Here is a 19,080-nt window from a genome sequence, read left to right as displayed (position 1 = left end):
AACAATAAACAGACACATTCCTTTCCCACTGTACTGTTTGGGAGAGTACAATATAACAGTATAACAGACACATTCCCTGTCCATAAGGAGCTTACAGTGTAGAGGGGGAGACAAACATTTACATAAATGAATAAAGTTATAGTTATATGCATAAGTGCTGTGGGGCAGGGAGGCAGGATGGTCCTCAGGTGGCATGTATTGACTGTCTGGTGGTGTAGAAGGGCAGCACAGTTCTGGGTAGTGGCTGAGGGCATGTGCTGCTGACCCTGTTTTGGTCTATCCTGGCCCAGCTCTGGCAAGGCAGGTGCAGACCCCAAGGATGATGATGCTGGGGGAAGAAGGGAGTGTAGACAGTGATAATAATAACAATAATTATGGTATTTGTTAAGTGCTTACTATGTGTCAGGGACTGTAGTGAGTGTTGGGGTGGATATAAGCAAATCAGATTCAACACAGTCCCTGTCCCACAGATGAGGTAACTGAAGCACAGGGAAATGATGTGAATTGCCCAAGGTCCCACAGCAGACAAATGGAGGAACCGGGATTAGAACTCATGACCTTCTGATTCCCAGGCCTGTGTTCTATCCACTCTGTCATGCAGATTCTCCAGTGGCATGGTTTAGATGTATGGTGGTGTGGGTGAGACAAGCCTTGGGGAGGAGATGAGGGCCCAGTGAAAAGAACATAGTACTGGAAGCCAAAGAGATGTGGTTTCTAAGGCTGGCTCTGCCACATAACTGCTGGATGATCTTGGGCAAGCCACTTGACTTCTCTGTGGTTCAGTTTTCTCATCTGTAAAATGGGTATTAAGTACCATTCTCCCCCTTTGATTGTGAGTTCCAGGTGAGACAGATATTGCATTTAATCTCTTTGTATATAAACTGCTCCAGTATGCGTGTGTATGTGTGTGTGTGGTATTTGTTAAGTGCTTACTATGTGCCAGGTACTGTACTAAGCTCTGGGGTAGAGACAAGCTAATTAGGTAGGACATGGTCCATACCCCACATGGGGCTCACAGTCTGAATCCCCACTTTACAGATGAAGAAACTGAGGCACAGATAAGTGAAGTGACTTGCCCAAGGTCACATAGCAGACAAGTGATGGAGCCAGGATTAGGACCCATGTCCTTCTAACTTCCAGGCCCATGCTGTATCCCCTGGCCGCGCTGCTGCTCAGCACTTCATAAATGCTTAACAAATACCACGAGTATTTTTATTATTTGGGCTTTCATGGGAACACATTTGAGAAGACTAATTTAAACTAATTTACCTCAGGCCTGCAACATTTCTTTAAAACATAGCAGGCCAAATTATTCATCAACCTGGCCGAATATAAGCCAGTTGAATAGAGAGTTTCTCAAGATTCTGCCTACCACTCATTCAAAATATTAAATGTGCTCTTGTCTTCAGTGACACATTCCAATAAAACTAGTTTCCTGCTAAGGCTTTTCTAATTAATCAATGGTATTTATTGAGTGCTTACTGAGTGTAGAGCACTATACTCAGCTCTTGGGGTAGTACAATAGAGTTGGTAGACAGACAGGATCTCTGCCCACATGGAGCTCAAAGTCCACAGGGAGAGACAGGTAATGAAATAAATTACAGATAGGGGAAATGGCAGAGTATAAGGATATGCTCATAAGTGCTGTGGGGCAGAGGGTGGGGTGAATAGCAAGTGCTTAAAGGGTACAGATCCAAGTGTATTAGTGATTATGATCAACACATCCACATTTGGGAGTCAACTTGGCAAGGAAAAGGTAGCAGTACATCACTCCTCAGTTAAAAGTACTTAGATAATCAACTCAGGGTGCTCCGCGAGGCTTAGCACAAAGTTATTAGCATGTGGTTCAAAGTCATCTCTTCTTGACAAAGAGTGGTGGTTGAATTAAAGTGATTACTCAAGATCAGAGAGTTTTTAACTATGGACAGGAAAATAGCTTCATATTCAAACAAACTGGTCCTTACAGCTTTCTGTATGTGGAACGGGTGTTGCTAAGGTCAACTCCAGATGGAATTCATTTTCCCTGAGCAATTCCATGGAATGGCAGAACTTGAGCTGGACAGTTGACTAAGCCATAAGATACAGTGTCACTTTGACAAATAATTTACAATTGGTTTCATTTTTATTAGGTTGTAGGAGCAGTGGAGTCTTTGACCCTTTTCTTCTTGTCAAACTGAGGCTGCCACCTTTGAAATCAATAACACTTTTCTTTTGGCAATCCAATCTTGGTTTAAAAAGATTAAAAAATCATTTCCTAATCCTGTTCATTTATTTTCTCTCTTTTTCTTGCAATTTGAAAGCTCTTTAAGAAGCTGTAGCCAAATTAATATCATATACTAAATATCTTCAGTAGTCAAGGCTATTTTTTAATGGTATTCATTAAGCACTTACTATGTGCCAGGCACTCTACTAAGTGTTGGGTAGATACAAGATAATTGGGTTGGACACGATCCCTGTACCACATGGGGCTCATAGTCTTAATCCCCATTTTACAAATGAGGTGTCTGTGGCACAGAGAAGTGAAGTGATTTGCCCAAGGTCACACAGCAGGTAAGTGAAGGAGCAGAATTAGAACCCAGATGTTCTGACTCCTAGGCCCATGCTCTTTCTAGTTGGCCACAGTGCTTTATCATTTATAGATCATATTCTACTGCTAAAGGAGTATTCCTACTTTTAATTACATTTTCAATGCTGTTCTGCTAAATACTGTATTTAAAAATGTGTCAAACAGTGGTTTGGCAGTTTTGATTTGCAAATGACATAATAATATGCAAATTATCAAAGACACAGTAAGGGTTATGCACAACAGGATACTTCTGTTAGAACATTTTAAGGTTCTTTACTTTTCTCTCCACAGTTTCTTTATGAACATTTATTTTATGCAATACAGAAGCATCCATTTTAAGATTTTAATTTATTTTCTATACTTTTAAAATGGGCAGTGCTCAGATAGATTGAAAAAAAGAACTCTCATATTGATACTATCAAAATCCAATATTATTACATGCCTGAGAATTTAATCCAAGATGTACAATCTTTCAGCATCTGTCCTATTCATTCATATTGCATCTCAAGTTCCTATACTGGAGGAATTGGTGCTTCTGGTAGTCTAATAGGGTGAAACAAATGAGCCTTGCCTGTCACCTGTTTAAGGTATAAATGAGGGTTTCCCTTCAATTTCCCTGAGTTTCTATTAGCTTATTGCACAAGGTTATTACATTCAGATGAGACTGAAATTACCGATACATTGTTGCATTCAGTTGAGTCTGAACAGGATGATAGGTATTTTGAATAGTGCATTTTCATCTCTAAAACTCAGCAGTATCAAGAGCAGACACAGATGAAGTTGACGCTGATGGTTGATACTGACCTTTTCATGAGAAAGATTGCTTTTTGACACGCTTGTCAAACCTGTAGCACTGGGCACTATTTGGTGACCTGTGAGTTCTGATGCTTTCTAGTGCCATGCTTGTGTTAACCCCAACATGCTTCATCACTTGGATTTAATATTAACTGGGCTCTGTTTGCATCAGTTTCCTGTGCAGCAGTTAGGCATTTAGGTCAGATTGGCTTCTGAAGCAGCGCAGACAGCAGATGTTGAATGAGCCATAAACTGATGCGTGACTGACAGGTTGACAGGTCTTCAGGGAAAGTTGTGAAATTTTGTCATTAGGGTGCCAGGAATCATCAGTGATTCCTGATGATCAGAAACTGGGGTGAATACTAACATATTTGTATTTTAATATTTTAATTTTAATTTGCATTACTCTTCTCACAGGCTAATTTGGATTCTGAACCCCTAAAACGAATGGGGATTATCTTGTGCTTTAAAAACATATTATGATAACGCCCATACACCCCCAAGGGGCAGGGACCATGTCTAATTCCCACCTGTGCATTCAGTTCCAGCACTTAGTACACTGTTCTGCACACAGTAACTACTAAATAAATACTACTGCTATTACTCCCTGAAGGATTTGAAGTTCACAACTCAATTTGATCTCTCAACAATAAAATTTCCCATGTCTGCAATCTTCACATTTGGGTGAAATTGCACACATACACACTCACACACACACACACACACACACACACACACACACACATATGCATATCCACAAACTCACATGTTCATGTGCATTTTCACATGCCTGTTATTTTTTCCTGAACAAATCCCTGGGCCTGAGCTGGTATATGAGAGCAGGGCAGACATAGACTGGTCCCACTGAGATACCAGGAAATCCTGGTGAGCTACGGCCTGTGAAAGTGGATCTAGGCTACTCAAGTGTAGGTCAAATGTTGCTCTGAGCAGGCCCTTGCTTGCGCTTGGATCTGTGTCCTGTACTTGGATTGAGCATGTGATATTCACCCCTCCCTCAACCCCACAGCACTTACGTGCATATCTTTAAATTACATATACAGTATTTATTTATTTATGATGAAGTTTGTCTCTCTACACTAAAAGTTCATTATGGGCAGGAAATGGGTCTGCTCACTCTGTTATACTATACTCTCCCAAACATTTAGTGCAGTGCTCTGCACATAGTAAGCACTCCGTAAATGCCATTGATTGATTGATTGATTGAGCAGAGTTCTGAGGAAATGAGGAGCTGCCTGGATACAGGACATCAGAAAACAGAAATACAGGAGGTTTTGCTCATCAAACCATCCCTCCCTTCTCTTCTCCCCTCTTCCAGGGTCTAGGCCTGAATTTACTGGTCCTGGCACATGGTGAATGGTGGGGGTGGCTCCTACACTAAACCGTAAGCTCTTTAAGGTCAGGGATCATGGCTCTGAACTCTATCGCATCATATTGTCCCAAACACATATTACAGTGCTCTGCGTACAGTAAGAACTCAATTAATGCCATTGATTGATTGATTTCATTCAGGGGTGTGGTGATAAGAAAAATTATTTAATAATTTTTGGCTGGAGATGGGACACTTGTCTCTGAACAACTGTTTAGTGGCTGCAGAGGCTCTTGAGAAACTTCCTTTATTCTATTTGTCTTCCCATAGACACTTCCTGCTGTGCTTATGGCGATGTGAACTGAGCATCTTCCCTGCATTTTCACCTTCTCAGTAACAGGAAAATCAACCAGCACTATTAGAGTGCCAGCTGTGTACAGAGCACTGTGTTCAGGCCACCAGTCTAAGCCCTTGGGAGAGTGCAGTGAAGGCAGAAGACAGGATCCCTGTCTTAAGGCCTGCCCTAAGGGAGTTTACAATCTAATAGGGGGAAACAGGCAGACCCAAATCATTAAAGCACAGTGCTACAATGCTCTAAGTGGAGAAGTGGAGGAAGGAGACTTTAAAAAGATTGTAAGCTCTAAGGCTGTAAGATACTAGACTGTAAGCTTCTTGTGGGCAGGAAGCGTGTGTACTCTCCCAAGGTCTTAGAGAAGCAGCATGGTGTAGTGGATACAACATGGGCCTGGGAGTCGGGGGTCATGAGTTCTAGTCCTGGCTCCCGCACTTATCTGCTGTATGACCTTGGGCAAGTCACTTCACTTCTCTGGGCCTCAGTTACCTCATCTTTAAAATGGGAATGAGACTGAGCCCCAAGTAGGAAAGGGACTGTGTCCAAGCTGATAAGCTTGTACCTTCCCCAGCAGTTAGAACAGTGTAGGACACATAGTAAGGGTTTAATGAATACCATCATTATCGTTATTAGTAGTAGTAGTGGTCCAGTGCTCTGCATACAGCAAGTTCTGAATAAATATGATTGATTGATTTAAAGAGGAGCTCTGGTCCTGACAAAGTCCTACCAGTTCCATTTTCTGGGACCATCATTATTGAGGAAAAGTATATTGCCTTCCCATCCAGTCTTGCAAACAGCTATGTTTGCACACGTGGAAAGGATCTTATTGTCAGTAGCATTAGGTTCAAGAATGTATGTGTGTAATTGGGTGTCTACATTTTTTATACATTTATATATCTGCATCTATGCTTCTCTATGCATATGGTGCTTAGGAGCAGGTTTAGAGAGCTGGCACCAGACTGGAGCTAACTGGAGTGTAGCCCTGTTGTTTCGGGTTTCTGTCCTGTGCCATGCTCCAGCATCTGAGAGGACCACCAATGGCCTCCAGTGGGCAATTTTGCCAACCATACTAGCCTCGGGGCCCTAATTGTTGATTTCCCACCTTCCCACTCCACCCTACCAGGCACTAATGGCACTAATCCCTAGAATTAATTTGCATCTTGGCTTAGTGGAGAGATCACTGGCTTGGGAGCAAGGAGGACCTGGGTTCTAATGCAGGCATTGCCCATCTGCTGTGTGACCTTGGGCAAGTCACTTTACTTCTTTGGGACTCAATTCCCTCATCTGTAAAATGGGGATTAAAGACTGTGAGCCATATGTGGGACAGGGACTGTGTCCAACCCAATTACCTTGTATCTACCCTGGCACTTAGTACAGTGCCTGACACATAGTAATCGCTTAACAGTATCCCAATTATTATTACTATTATTACTAAGTTGAAGCGACAATGATTTTACATATTTAAATCATTCTGACTTATATCTTGATTTTTCTGCTTTAAGGCATTCTTCTTTGATTACAAGACCTCTTCCCTAACTAATTCCCTTCCCCCTTCCCATTCTTATCCTTCCCTAGTTCTGTTTTTCCTTGAGAGTTTTTTTATTCAGCAAGCTTTCCCAAATTGACACTGAATTGTCTTCTGCAATGGAATACTGAACCAGGTGAAGTGGTATTCACCTGGGAAATTGCAGTTAAATGAAGCATTGATAATTTGTCAACCTGGCTACATTTTGGAACATGACTTGACTGGAATCTGGCAGTAAGTGCCCAAGAGAGGTGATTAAAAATAGAACGGGTATCAGTTACAGAAAGTGGATTCCTGAATTCTTCCTCACCCTTTTCATTCAGTCAGTCAAATACTCTTCCATTTTTGGCACATAGTGACACCTCTTTTAATTTTTCCCCTAATTTCCATATCAAAGAGCGGGTGTGATTTACCTCCGGCTTTTCTTCATGGAGTACAGGGATTCTGCTGGGGTTGGACAGAGGAATCCAGGGGACACCTCCAACTCTGGGTGATTTCACCACCATGTGTGCTTCCTGGGGAGTACACTGCACACCTTCTTTCTTGACACTGCCTGCACTAGCTTTAGTCTAAAACAGCAACCCAAGTGAATGGAACCAGAGTAAGGTGACCCAGAAACCCAGTTTGGCTAGAACAATAAGAAATTTCCCAATCTGTCTCTCTTTGTCTTTTGGTACTTTGGGACATTTCTGTGGTCCTTTAATACCCCAAGGAAAGAAATATGGACAGTTGAAGCAAGGGATTATATTGAGAGGGAATAAGGAGTAGGAGGAAGATGGAGATGGGGATGAGGGTTGGGCGGGGGAGGGGTCTGAATTTATTTGAAACTTGTACCTTGCAAGAGCCATGTTTAGGCAGGTGTCAGTCAGTCAAACATATTTATTGAGTCTTTACTGTGTTCAGAACACTGTCCTAAGCGCTTGGGAGAGTACAATATAACAATAAAAAGACACATTCCCTGCCACAACATACTTGTTATAACATATTCTCCCAAGGGCTTAGTACAGTGGTTTGCACCTAGTAAGTGCTCAGTAAATGTGATTGAATGAATGAATGAATGACTGGGCCTGGAACAGGAACTGGGGCTGGAGAACTGGCATACCCAGGAACCCATCAGCCTTCACCACAGTCCATGTGACACAGACTCCACTTCCATGGAACGGGTGGAGGCGGCAGTGACAGGCTCTCAGAGGCCATCTGCTTCTCTAGTGTACATGTAGCTCAGGGCATTGGGGTCTGCCTTAAGGCAGATGTTGAGAACTTCTGCCTTTCTCTTCCCTTCCACCCCTCCTTTCTGCTGCCCTTTCCATTCCCCATCTCCTCCTTCACATGATAGAGAGAGGGGTCAGTTTACTATTAATAATAATAATGACAATAATAATAACAGTGGTATATGTTAAGCACTTATTATGTGCTAGGCACTATACTAAACACTAGGGTAATTACAAGGTATGGGTTGGACACAGCCCAGGTCCCACATAAGGCTCACAGCTTTAATCCCTTATAGATGAGACAACTGAGGCCCAGAGAGTGAAGTGACTTGTCCCAGGCCATATGGCAGATAAGTGGCAGAGCCGGGATTAGAACCCAGGTCCTTCCACCTTTCAGGCCCACGCTCTATCCACTAGACTATTGCTGCATAGGAGGGCAACATTTGGACACCATCTAGATGGGGGACTTTACGCGCTCTTCCTCTCTCCCCTAGACCGAACCTAGATGTGGTGGTCCCTGCTCTGGCCATTTTGCCTTACACTACTAGCAAGTCATTCAAAAGACAAAAGAGTTGGACTGGCTATTTTGTGAACTCCGTTCTCACCAGTGTCAGAGTCCCTCCTTGTTAGTAAGTTAGTTGATCCTTGGGGCATTTTTACTCTCTCCAAAGTCCAAAATCCTACTTGTGGGGCTGCTTCAGTCAGGCCATAGATAGTTTCTTCAGGTTCTGAATGTGTTATTGCAGTTCAAGAGCCTAATGGCTGTATTTCTATTTATTCTGATGCTTGATATGTGTCCATAAGTTTTGTTTTGTTGTCTGTCTCCCCCTTCTAGACTGTGAGCTCGTTGTTGGGTAGGGACTGTCTCTATATGTTGCCAATTTATACTTCCCAAGTGCTTAGTATAGTGGTCTGCACACAGTAAGCACTCAATATATACGATTGAATGAATGAATGATAATGGGGAGAGCCTGAACCTAAGGGAGGGATCTTTTTTTTAAAAAGAAAAATGGTGTTTGTTGAGCGCTTACTATGTGCCAGGCAGTGTTCTAAGTGCCGGTGTAGATACAAGGTAATCAGTTTGGATTCAGTCTATGTCCCACATGGAGCTCACAATCTTAATCCTAATTTAACAAATGAGAGAACTGAGGCACAGAGAATTTAAGTGACTTGACCAAGGTCACACAGAAGACAAGCAGTGGAGCTGGGTTCTGATTCCCAGGCTCATGCTCTATCCACTCAGCAACACTCCTCTAGTTCATTCATAATTGAAGAGGAATGGTCTCTAACCTCTGAATGCCCCAAATTCAGATGACCCATTTTGCAAAAAAGGTACTTTGCTTTGTGAAGTTTGCGGATTCTTCCTATGCAACTAAAGAACCTTCTTTCAGATGGTTATCTCTTTAGTCTCCTATCCCCTCTATCATCCATCTTCAATCCATCAGTGGTATTCATTGAGCACTTACTATGTGCAGGGGACTGTTTTAATAAGTCAATGTTATTTATTGAGTACTTACTGTTTTAAGCGTTTGGGAGAGTACAATACAATGGAGTTGGTAGATTCACTCCCTGCCCATGATGAGCTTATAGTCTAGAGGGGGAGACAGACATTATTGTAAATGATTTATAATATGTAACTTATAGATAGGTATATAAGTGCTGTGGGGTTAGGTTAGGGTAACTATCAAATGCCCAAAGGTCACAGATCCAAGTGCTCAGGTAACTTAGAAGGGAGACTGAGCTGGGGAAAAGAGGGAGAGGTCTCCTGGATGAGATGTGACCTTTAATAAGTCTGTCACGTAATTTCTCTGAGCTTCACTTACCTCATTCGTAAAATGGAGATTAAGACTGTGAGTCCCCACATGGTACTTGGACCGTGTGAAACCTCATTAGTTTGCATCTACCCTAGTGTTGAGTACAGTGTCTGGCACAGAGTAAGTGCTTAACAGGTATTTTTTTTAAAGAGGTGCTCTAAAGACAAAATGATGATGATGGCATTTGTTAGGCATTTACTATGTGCAAAACACTGTTCTAAGTGCTGGGGAGGATACAAGGTGATCAGGTTGTCCCACGTGGGACTCACAGTCTCAATCCCCATTTTACAGATGAGGTAACTGAAGCACAGAGAAGTTAAGTGACTTGCCCAAATTACACAGCTGACAAGTGGCAGAACAGGATTAGAACCCATGACCTCTGACTCCCAAGCCTGGGCACTTTCCACTGAGCCATGCTGCTTCTCAAAATGAAGAACGGCTTCCAATAATGCTGTCTAGCTGTGGACTGATGGGGAACAGCAGCACTGAACAGACTATAGGATGGATCTCTAAGAGGAAGATCCCTATACAAAAACAAAGTAATAGATAGCATTCCAGTCATAGTGAGTAGCCAATGTGACAGTTCAGCAAGGAGCAGCCTTCACACACCTAGGATGCAGAAAGGATTGTCAGCCCTACATCAGTTTTATAGTCCGAAGAACCTCCATATGGTTATTCCTTTGAGACTCTAACATCCTACCTGACAAGGAAGGAAGAAACTTTTTTTAGGGTATTTAAGTGCTTTCTATGTAGCAAACAGTGCACTTAGTGCTGAGTAGATACAAACTAATCAGGTTGGACACAGTCCCTGTCCCACATGGGAATCAAAGTCTTAATCCCTATTTTACAGATGAGGTAACTGAGGCACAGTGAAGCTAACTGACTTGCCCAAAGTCACACAGCAGGTAAATTGCAGAGCCAGGATTAGAAGCCAGTTCCTTCTGACTCCTAGGCCTATGATCTATCCACTAGGCCATGCTGCTTCTCACTTAAGCAATAAATCATGATCAGGTAGTATCTGAACATCCTCATGTATTAACCATGATAGCAGACACTGTACAGAGAAGAAGTTTCCGGGATGTCATGGGACTGGAGGAATTGCTGTTTTCATCATCTGCTCTATTTTTGTTACTGATTTGCATGATCATGAAATTGGTTAGAAAAAAGGTTCTGGCCTTGGATTGATTGTTCCTCTGCTATAGCCATGGATAAAGTGAGTTTCCTGTAACTTGCACAATAGGAAATTTTAGCCACATTCAGGGCTGGAAATGAAAACCACTCCTATCAACTAATACCCTTCAGGAGGTCCCAAGTGAAATTCAGTTCACCCAGACATCAAGCTTATGCTTCTTCTTTTAGGTACAATATTACAACTAGGATTTGTTTCTCTTTTTAGAGGCAGTTCCCATAGCAACTGAATCACCCAAACACAGTCAGAGTGCCTTGTTTTTTTCTGAAGTTTGATTTTCTGAGCAGGCCATCAGACCGAATAGGATGAAGACAACATACACACAAAAGAATTAGTGAAGATAGACAGAAAATGAATGATGTTCATTCAGTCGTATTTACTGAGCCCTTACTGTGCGCAGAGCACTGTACTCAGAGCTTGGGAGAGTACAGTATAACAATATAACAGTCGCATTCCCTGCCCACAAGCTTACAGCCTAGGAGATATGTGAAATCTCCAATGAAGGTTGCTTTTTGAAGGTGCTGAGAAGCAGGCTGCTTGTACATATTTACTACTCTATTTATCTTGTTAATGATTTGCATATAGCTGTAATTCTATTTATTCTGACAGTTTTGACACCTATCTATACGTTTTGTTTTGTTGTCTGTTTTCTAGACTGTGAGCCCATTGTTGGGTAAGGACCATCTCTATATGTTGCCGACTTGTATTTCTCAAGTGCTTAGTACAGTGCTCTGAACACAGTAAGCACTCAATAAATACAATTGAATGAATGAATGAAGTCCTAAAGCTGGCACCTCTGTGAAAGGAAACAGATGGGGATTATTCTTAGAGGGGCTAATTTGCTCATAACTATTTTCTTGGAGGGGGCTCACAAAGAAGGGTAGCATGCAGGAGATAAGGTTTGTGTATTAGTTCTCAGTGAATAATAATGATATTTGTTATGTGCTATGTGCCAAGTACTGTTCGAAGCACCAAGGTTGACAAGATAATCAAGTCAAATTCTGTCCCTGTCCCACATGGGGCTCACATAGGGTAAGGGGGAGAAACAGTGTGGATAGTGGATAGAGCACAGGTCTGAGAGTCAGAAAAACCTGGGTTCTAATCCTAGCTTCACCACTTGTCTTCAGTGTGACCTTGAGCAAATCACTTAACTTCTCTGTGCCTCAGTTACCTCATCTGTAAATTGGAGAATAAGACTGTGAGCCCTATTTGGGATTTGGACTTTGTTCAACCTGATTAGCTTGTATCTACCTCACAGTGCCTGGCACATACTAAGTGCTTAACAAATACCATAGAAAAGGGAAATATATTGGAGCCTGGACTAGAACCCAGGTTCCTAGACACTCATTGTATATGCACTAGGCCATGGATTTTGGACTCAAAATGTAACATATAGGTCATGACCACAATTCAATCAATCAATCCATAGTATTGATTATGCACTGACTGTGTGCAGAATATTGTACTAAGTGTTTGAGAGAGTTTAACTGAGTAGACTTGGTAGACAAAATCCCTGCCCTCAAAGTGTTTACAATCTAGAGAGGGAGATGGACATTAAAATGAATTACAGATAATGGAAGTGGTAGAGTTTAAGTATATGCTCACAAATAATAATAATAATAATGATGGTATTTGTTAAGCGCTTACTATCTGCAAAGCACTGTTCTAAGCACTGGGGGGATACAAGGTGATCAGGTTGTCCCACATGGGGCTCACAGTCTTAATCCCCCTTTTACAGATGAGGGAACTGAGGCACAGAGAAGTAAGTGACTTTTCCAAAGTCACACAGCTGACAATTGGCGGAGCCAGGATTTAAACCTGTGACCTCTGACTCCAAAGCCTGGGCTCTTTCCACTGAGCTACGCTGCTTCTCTATGCTGTGGGACTGAGGGTGGGGGGAATCTCAAGTGCTTAAGTTGTATAGGCCCAAGTGCATAGATAACACAGAAGGGAGGGCAAGTAGGGTAAATGAGGGCTTAGTTCAGGGAAGGCCTCTTGAGATGTGATTTTAGGAGGGTTATGAGGGTGGATAGACTGGTGGTCTGTTAGACATTAAGGTAGAGGAAATTTCTGGCTTGAGGGAGGACATGGGCAAGGGGCCAGGGGTGAGAGAGACCAGACTGAGAAACAGTGAGTAGATTAGGATAGAGGAGTGAAGTGTGCTGGCCGGTTGTTGTAGGAGATTAGTCAGATAAGTTGGGAATGGGAGAGCTGATTGATTGCCTTAAAGCTGATGTTAAGGAGTTCCAGTTTGATGCAGTGATGGATGGGCAACTTTTGAAAGGTTTTAAGGACTGGGGAGATATGTACTGAACTATTTTTAGGAAAGTGATCTGTGCAACAGAGTGAAGTATGGACTGCAGCAGGAAGAGATAGGAGGCAGTAGTAAAAGCGGAATATGACAAGTTCTGCTGTAGAACTTGATTGGAAGGATCTGAAGACTTAGGGAAGCCCTGGTGGGTGGAGAAGGCATATGGGGGAAGGGAGAAAGAACAAGAATCTATAGGCAGGGAAATGAAGATTTGTTTGAGAGTCAACCATCTTATAGCCAACACATTTTTTTGACTTATTTTGGGTAGGAAGGACCTTATATGATATGCCATCTCTTTTCCTATTATAAATGAAGGGGAAGGAAGTAGGAAGAAGAAGGGGGATTCTCAAGCCAGTGGCATGTCACATAGCTGTAATCAGAAATCCAGATCAGGTCGAAGGAGCCTAGTTTTTAGGAGATCAAAGTCTAAAGTACAGGACAAACTTCTGCTTTTGAAAATGGCGAAGTGCTAAAGTTTGTTGGTTTCATTCAAGAAATTCCATTGATTGAAAACTCATTCTTCATTGATCACACATAATTTTCAAAAAATAAACATGACAGTTTTTATTGGACCAAATGACTTATTTTTTCCTTTAATGATTGAAGTGAAATTTGAATTTCTAATGTGATATCCCCTTGCAATTTTATTACCAAGGAGATTGAACAAGAAATAGAAATCATACATTTTTAGCCTTTGTAAATGTCTCCCCAAAACAAGAGCCCATTTAATTTTAGAAGTGCTATAGTTCAGTAACTGTGCCATGGGACAATGAATCTTTGTGTCTGAAATTCTTTAAGGCCCACATGGATTCTCAGTGAATATTATTAGAACCTCTAGAACACATTCTTGCAAGTTTTAAAGTGTCATTTTTTCCCTCCGCCTCCCTTCCTTTCATATTCATCTACTGACTCTCTTGCTTTTTAGCTGCACCCGCTACAACATGGACAGCAAATTGGATCCAAGGACCTAGGCGTGACCAGCTCACTGAGTTTCCTTAACTCAGGACAGGTATTGAAAGTTCTCGTATGGGGTTATATTTGAAAATGATGAAGAATTAGCCAGTTTTGAAAGATTTCTATTAGACTTTCCCTCAGGCTTTTTCCACTGGGAATAAAATAGTTTGGCTTAAATTAATCCAAGTGATTTGAATAACACTGAAGGAGTTTCACCAGAATTTGTAAGAGAGTGCTTACTGAACAGTAGGTAAGCCTATAGGAGTAAGATTTTTCTCTGAATTCTGGATTTATCAAGCCAGTTTGATACATTTGCAGACTGTGAGACTTGTAATGGAGAAATGGCCCAAATCATAGAATGCATTCCCCCAGAATGAATTAAAACTGTTGAATTTTGGTAAAGTTTTTTACAAAAAATCTCTTTTTAATGGAATTCCTTTCTGGAATATGTCAGTCCCAGACCTTTAGGTATATTCTTAGGTTATAAATCTCAAATGTGACAGGGACTTAGTCTAATCTGAGTATTTGGTATCTACCCAAACACAGTAAGTACTTAAGAAATACTTTCCAAACATTTACTACAGTGCTTTGGACATAGTAAGCCCTCAATATATTAAGCTCTTACTTTGTGAAAAGCATGATACTATGTTGAAGTTTGTACTTGGGGCTTTAGAAATGTGGAAAATTTTATACAGGTGATCTGAGACCTCTAACTCCACAATTGAGAGGCAGAAGACTGGTTTTCTGCTTTGTACACTTCAAGAAATTTCTCTTCTATTTAATTTTGTAGTAAAATTTTAATTGCTCAGGGAGGAGATTCCCAATAGTTTTTTTTTTTCCAGGTACTCTGTTGCCTTTTAGTAGCCTGCACCTTTATTATATTTAAGGAAACTGTTTCAAGTTTTGATTAGTATGAGACACCCAAAATGTGATTTTATTTTTTTATTTGCAATATAGAGGACATTTATTTTTCATTGTGCCATTTTCATTGTGTTTGCATTCATCCATCTTGTCCTTCCTATTAGAATGTTTTGTGTTTGTGTATATGTTATATTATATCTGACCTATATGTACATGTATACATGCATAACAACAATAATAGCAATAGCAATGATAATAGCAATAGCATTTATTGAGCAATGCACTTAAATGTTTGGAAAGTGCAAAACAAATGAGTGACACGTTGCTTGCCTACAAGGATCTCACACTATAATGGAGGAGGCAAACATTAAAATATTTACCTCTATATGTGTATGCATGCATTTATTTATTTTATTTTGTTAATATGTTTTGTTTTGTTGTCTGTCTCCCCCTTCTAGGCTGTGAGCCCGCTGTTGGGTAGGGACCATCTCTATATGTTGCCAACTTGTATTTCCCAAGCACTTAGTACAGTGCTCTGCACACAATAAGTGCTCAATAAATACAATTGAATGAATGAATGAATATGTGTATGTATGCATACATGTGTAAGTTCATATACATACATATAGATCCTGTGTATATATTTATATATCAGTCCTATATAAATTGGGAAACCAAAAACCAGGAGAACAGTAGACAATGTAAAACAAAGCCTCAGCCACACTCATAGGTGAACTTTCCTCCCAATCAATCATTCAAACATTGCTATTCATTGAATGCTTACTATGTGCAAAGCTCTGTACAAAGAGCTTGGGATGTAGTACAATACAACAGATTTGGCGGAAATGTTGTCTAGCCACAGCGAGCTTACATTTTAGAGTAGTTACTGAGCAATTACTGTTTGCAGAACACTTTACTAAGCACTTGGGAAAGTACAATACAACAGTTTCCTAGTGGATAGAGCCCAGCCCGGGGAGTCAGAAGGACCTGGGTTCTAATCCCGGCTCCGCCACTTGTCTGCTGTGTGACCTTGTGCAAGTCACTTCACTTCCGTATGCCTCCGTATCCTCACATGGAAAATGGGGATTCAGACTGAGCACTATGTGGGACAGAGACTGTGTCCAACCCAATTAGCTTGTATCTACCCCAGTGCTTAGTACAGTGCTTGGCACATAGTAAGCGTTTAACAAATACCATGATTACTCTTATTAGCGTTGCCCACAAGTAGTGGTGTCTTATGCAAATACGATGGGCCACATTACACATTTCTAATTAAACTTTTTGCAGGCAGGGAATGGTAATCTTTGAAATACGGTTTCTGGGAGAGGACATCCTTTGAGACCTACCACATCTTTGGTGTCTCTGGGTATGCCTAGGTGACTGCAGGGTTCAAGAACTACTTAGACCCTGAAGACGTTGTGCTGACAAGTTGTATTTTGGCACTGTATATGTCAGAAAGGGGAGTCAGAAGACCATCATGCTCTTCTTCCCTGTGAGAATGGGACTAATCAATGTGTGGATCAAATGTCACAATGAACGCTGTACAGATGATGGAGAAATCTTGGTGGTAGCCTTGGACTGTTTCTGTTCCTGTAGCTATGCTATGGCTTAACTGAATTCCTTGCTCCTAGGATAGTTCACACATATCCTCTTTCTATTCTGAGCTACTAAGGACCCATCCACTTGGAAGGATTTCTTTAGTATCATCATTTCTAAGAACAGTCCCAAGGGTGGCATAATGGATAGAGCACTACTGAGAAGCACTGAGAAGCAATGTGACCTGGTGGATAGAGCATGGGCCTGGGAGTTGGGAGGACCTGGGTTCTAATCCTAGCTCCACCACTTGTTGGCTGTGTGACCTTGGGAAAGTGATTTCACTTCTCTGGGTCTCAGTTATAATAATGATCATGATGATGATGGCATTTGTTAAGCGCCTACTATGTGCAAAGCACTGTTCTAAGCACTGGGGGGATACAAGGTGATCAGGTTGTCCCACATGGGGCTCACGGTCTTAATCCCCAATTTACAGATGAGGGAACTGAGGCTCAGAGAAGTCAAGTGACTTATCCAAGGTTGCACAGCAGACATGTGGCAGAGCTGGGATTAGAACTCATTACCTCTGACTCCCAAGCCTGGGCTCTTTCCACTGAGCAACACTGCTCATCTAGATAATGGGGATTGACACTGGGAGCCCTATGTGAGACAGGGACTGCATCCAATCGGATTATCTTCAAACCCACTTCTAGGAGGACACTTCTCTCCCCAACAGAAATTTTTGTTCCTATTGCATCTCTGCCAATGGAACTTTTGGACTAGAGGTTTTGTCCAAAAATGAGTGGTTGGTTCTTTGTTGGCTTAAAGACAAAATCAAGCATCTCACTGCTTCTGCTTTTTGGTGTATGTTTTAGTGAGAGTTAACCAGCTGCCCAAGTTAGGGAGGCCAATTGAAAACCTAATTTTCATTGAAATTCAAGACATGAGTCTACCGCCAAAAAGTTGATTGTAGTTCCATTCTATATCGGTAGGTAGCCATGTGGTATATGCACTCGACTTTGTCTTGATGAGGACGGCTTCAATTTAAATGGCTTTTGTTAATAATCATACCCTGCTTCAGAGAGACCATTTTCATAACAATTTTCAAACATTGGAAGCAGTAACTACTTAAGTGTGTTTTTTCTTTTTTAAGATTTTATCATTTTCAACCTCTGAGGAGCACAGCGATAATCTTTCTTTGAAGAATGTTATAAATGCTGTATTTTCTAAAATGGCTGCTTTCAGATGCAAATGACCCAGGAATCTGATTGTCATGGTATCTCTCCTACTTATTCCACTTGTAAATAAGTATGTGTCTTACACAAAATATTTCTACTTGCTTTATTCTAAAATTAATTTTCTTTCATTTTATCCTTTATGGCACAGTATTTGTTAAGCATTTTCTATATTCCAAGCAGTGTATTAAATCCTAAGTTAGATATGAGATCATTAGTTTGAACAAGGCTCTTGTTCCACTTGGGAGTTTCCAACTAAATAGGATGGCTAACAGGTATTGAATCCCCAATTTACAGCTGAGGAAACTAAGGCAGATTAAAGTTAAATGACTTCTCCAAGGTCACAGAGTGGGCAAATAGTGGAGCCAGGACCCAGATTCCTGGATCCATGTTCTTTCTGCTAGGCCATGCTGTTATCAAATTATGAAGTTAACTCTATAGGCCCTGGCATTTTCTCTTTATGCAGTATCATGTCATATTTTAGCCACCCACCGATAGTATTTATGAGGGAGCCCTGGCTGCCTCAGGGTTAAAGCCTCTTTCTTCATGTTCCACACTTCCTACCCCAACTATTTCCACTACAGTCTGTAGCTGACATTTTCTGAGGTTGGAAGCGTTCATTCTCTCCCAAAGGACTGTCTGATTTTGTGGTTAATAATAATCCTCGGCTCTGCTGAGGATGTGCTTCAGATTCCTCAGGCCTCCCTTCTCTTTTCTCTTAGTTTCCACATTATAGACTTCCAGTGTTATTCTCTGACTGGTTTTACTGATCCGGCCTGCTAGCACAGCTGCATAGAACCACGGGACTGGCTGCTATTACTTCCCCTACTAGAATTGTTTCCAAAACATCCACCGAGATGTGTGTTTTATTTCAATCTCCACTGGAAAGACCATGGGCCTGGGAGTCATAAGACCTGGGTTCTAATCCCAGCTCTACCATGTACCAGAAGAGTGACCTTGGGCAAGTCATTTAACTTCTCTGTGGCTCAGTTCCCTTAGCTGAAAAATGGGAATTCAATAATAATAATAATAATAATAATAGTATTTCTTAAGCACACACTATATGCCAAGAACTGTTTAAGTGCTGGGGTAGATACAAGGTTAGCAGGTTGTCCCATGTGGGGCTCACAGTCTTAATCCCCATTTTACAGATGAGGTAACTGAGACACAGAGAAGGTAAATGACTTGCCCAAAGTCACACAGCAGACAAGTGGCAGAGCCGACATTAGAACCTACGACCTCTGACTCCCAAGCCCATGCTCTTTCCACCAAGTCATGCTGCTTCTCCAACAATACCTGTTTTCCCTACTACTTAATAATAATGATATTTGTTAAGTGCTTACTATGTACCAACCCTGTTCTAAGCTCTGGACATAGACTGTGAGCCTCATGTGGTAACTGATTTTC

The 19,080-nt window shown here is 41.4% G+C and overlaps 1 protein-coding gene across 2 annotated transcripts in view; it reads left to right on the top strand.

Annotated features, from left to right (window-relative positions):
* LOC119928288 (muscular LMNA interacting protein) overlaps positions 1 to 19,080 on the top strand; it is a 244,313-nt gene that overhangs the window by 76,328 nt on the left and 148,905 nt on the right. For both annotated transcript variants that reach the window (XM_038746434.1, XM_038746426.1), the window contains exon 2: positions 14,016 to 14,099. In XM_038746434.1, coding sequence (XP_038602362.1) covers positions 14,016 to 14,099 — 84 coding nt within the window. The remainder of the gene's footprint in view (positions 1 to 14,015; positions 14,100 to 19,080) is intronic.

The sequence above is a fragment of the Tachyglossus aculeatus genome, chromosome 1, assembly GCF_015852505.1.
Source record: "Tachyglossus aculeatus isolate mTacAcu1 chromosome 1, mTacAcu1.pri, whole genome shotgun sequence".
NCBI classification, from domain to species: Eukaryota; Metazoa; Chordata; class Mammalia; order Monotremata; family Tachyglossidae; genus Tachyglossus; species Tachyglossus aculeatus.
Note: the sequence above shows the minus strand (reverse complement) of the source record. Positions and strands in the feature narration are given on the sequence as shown.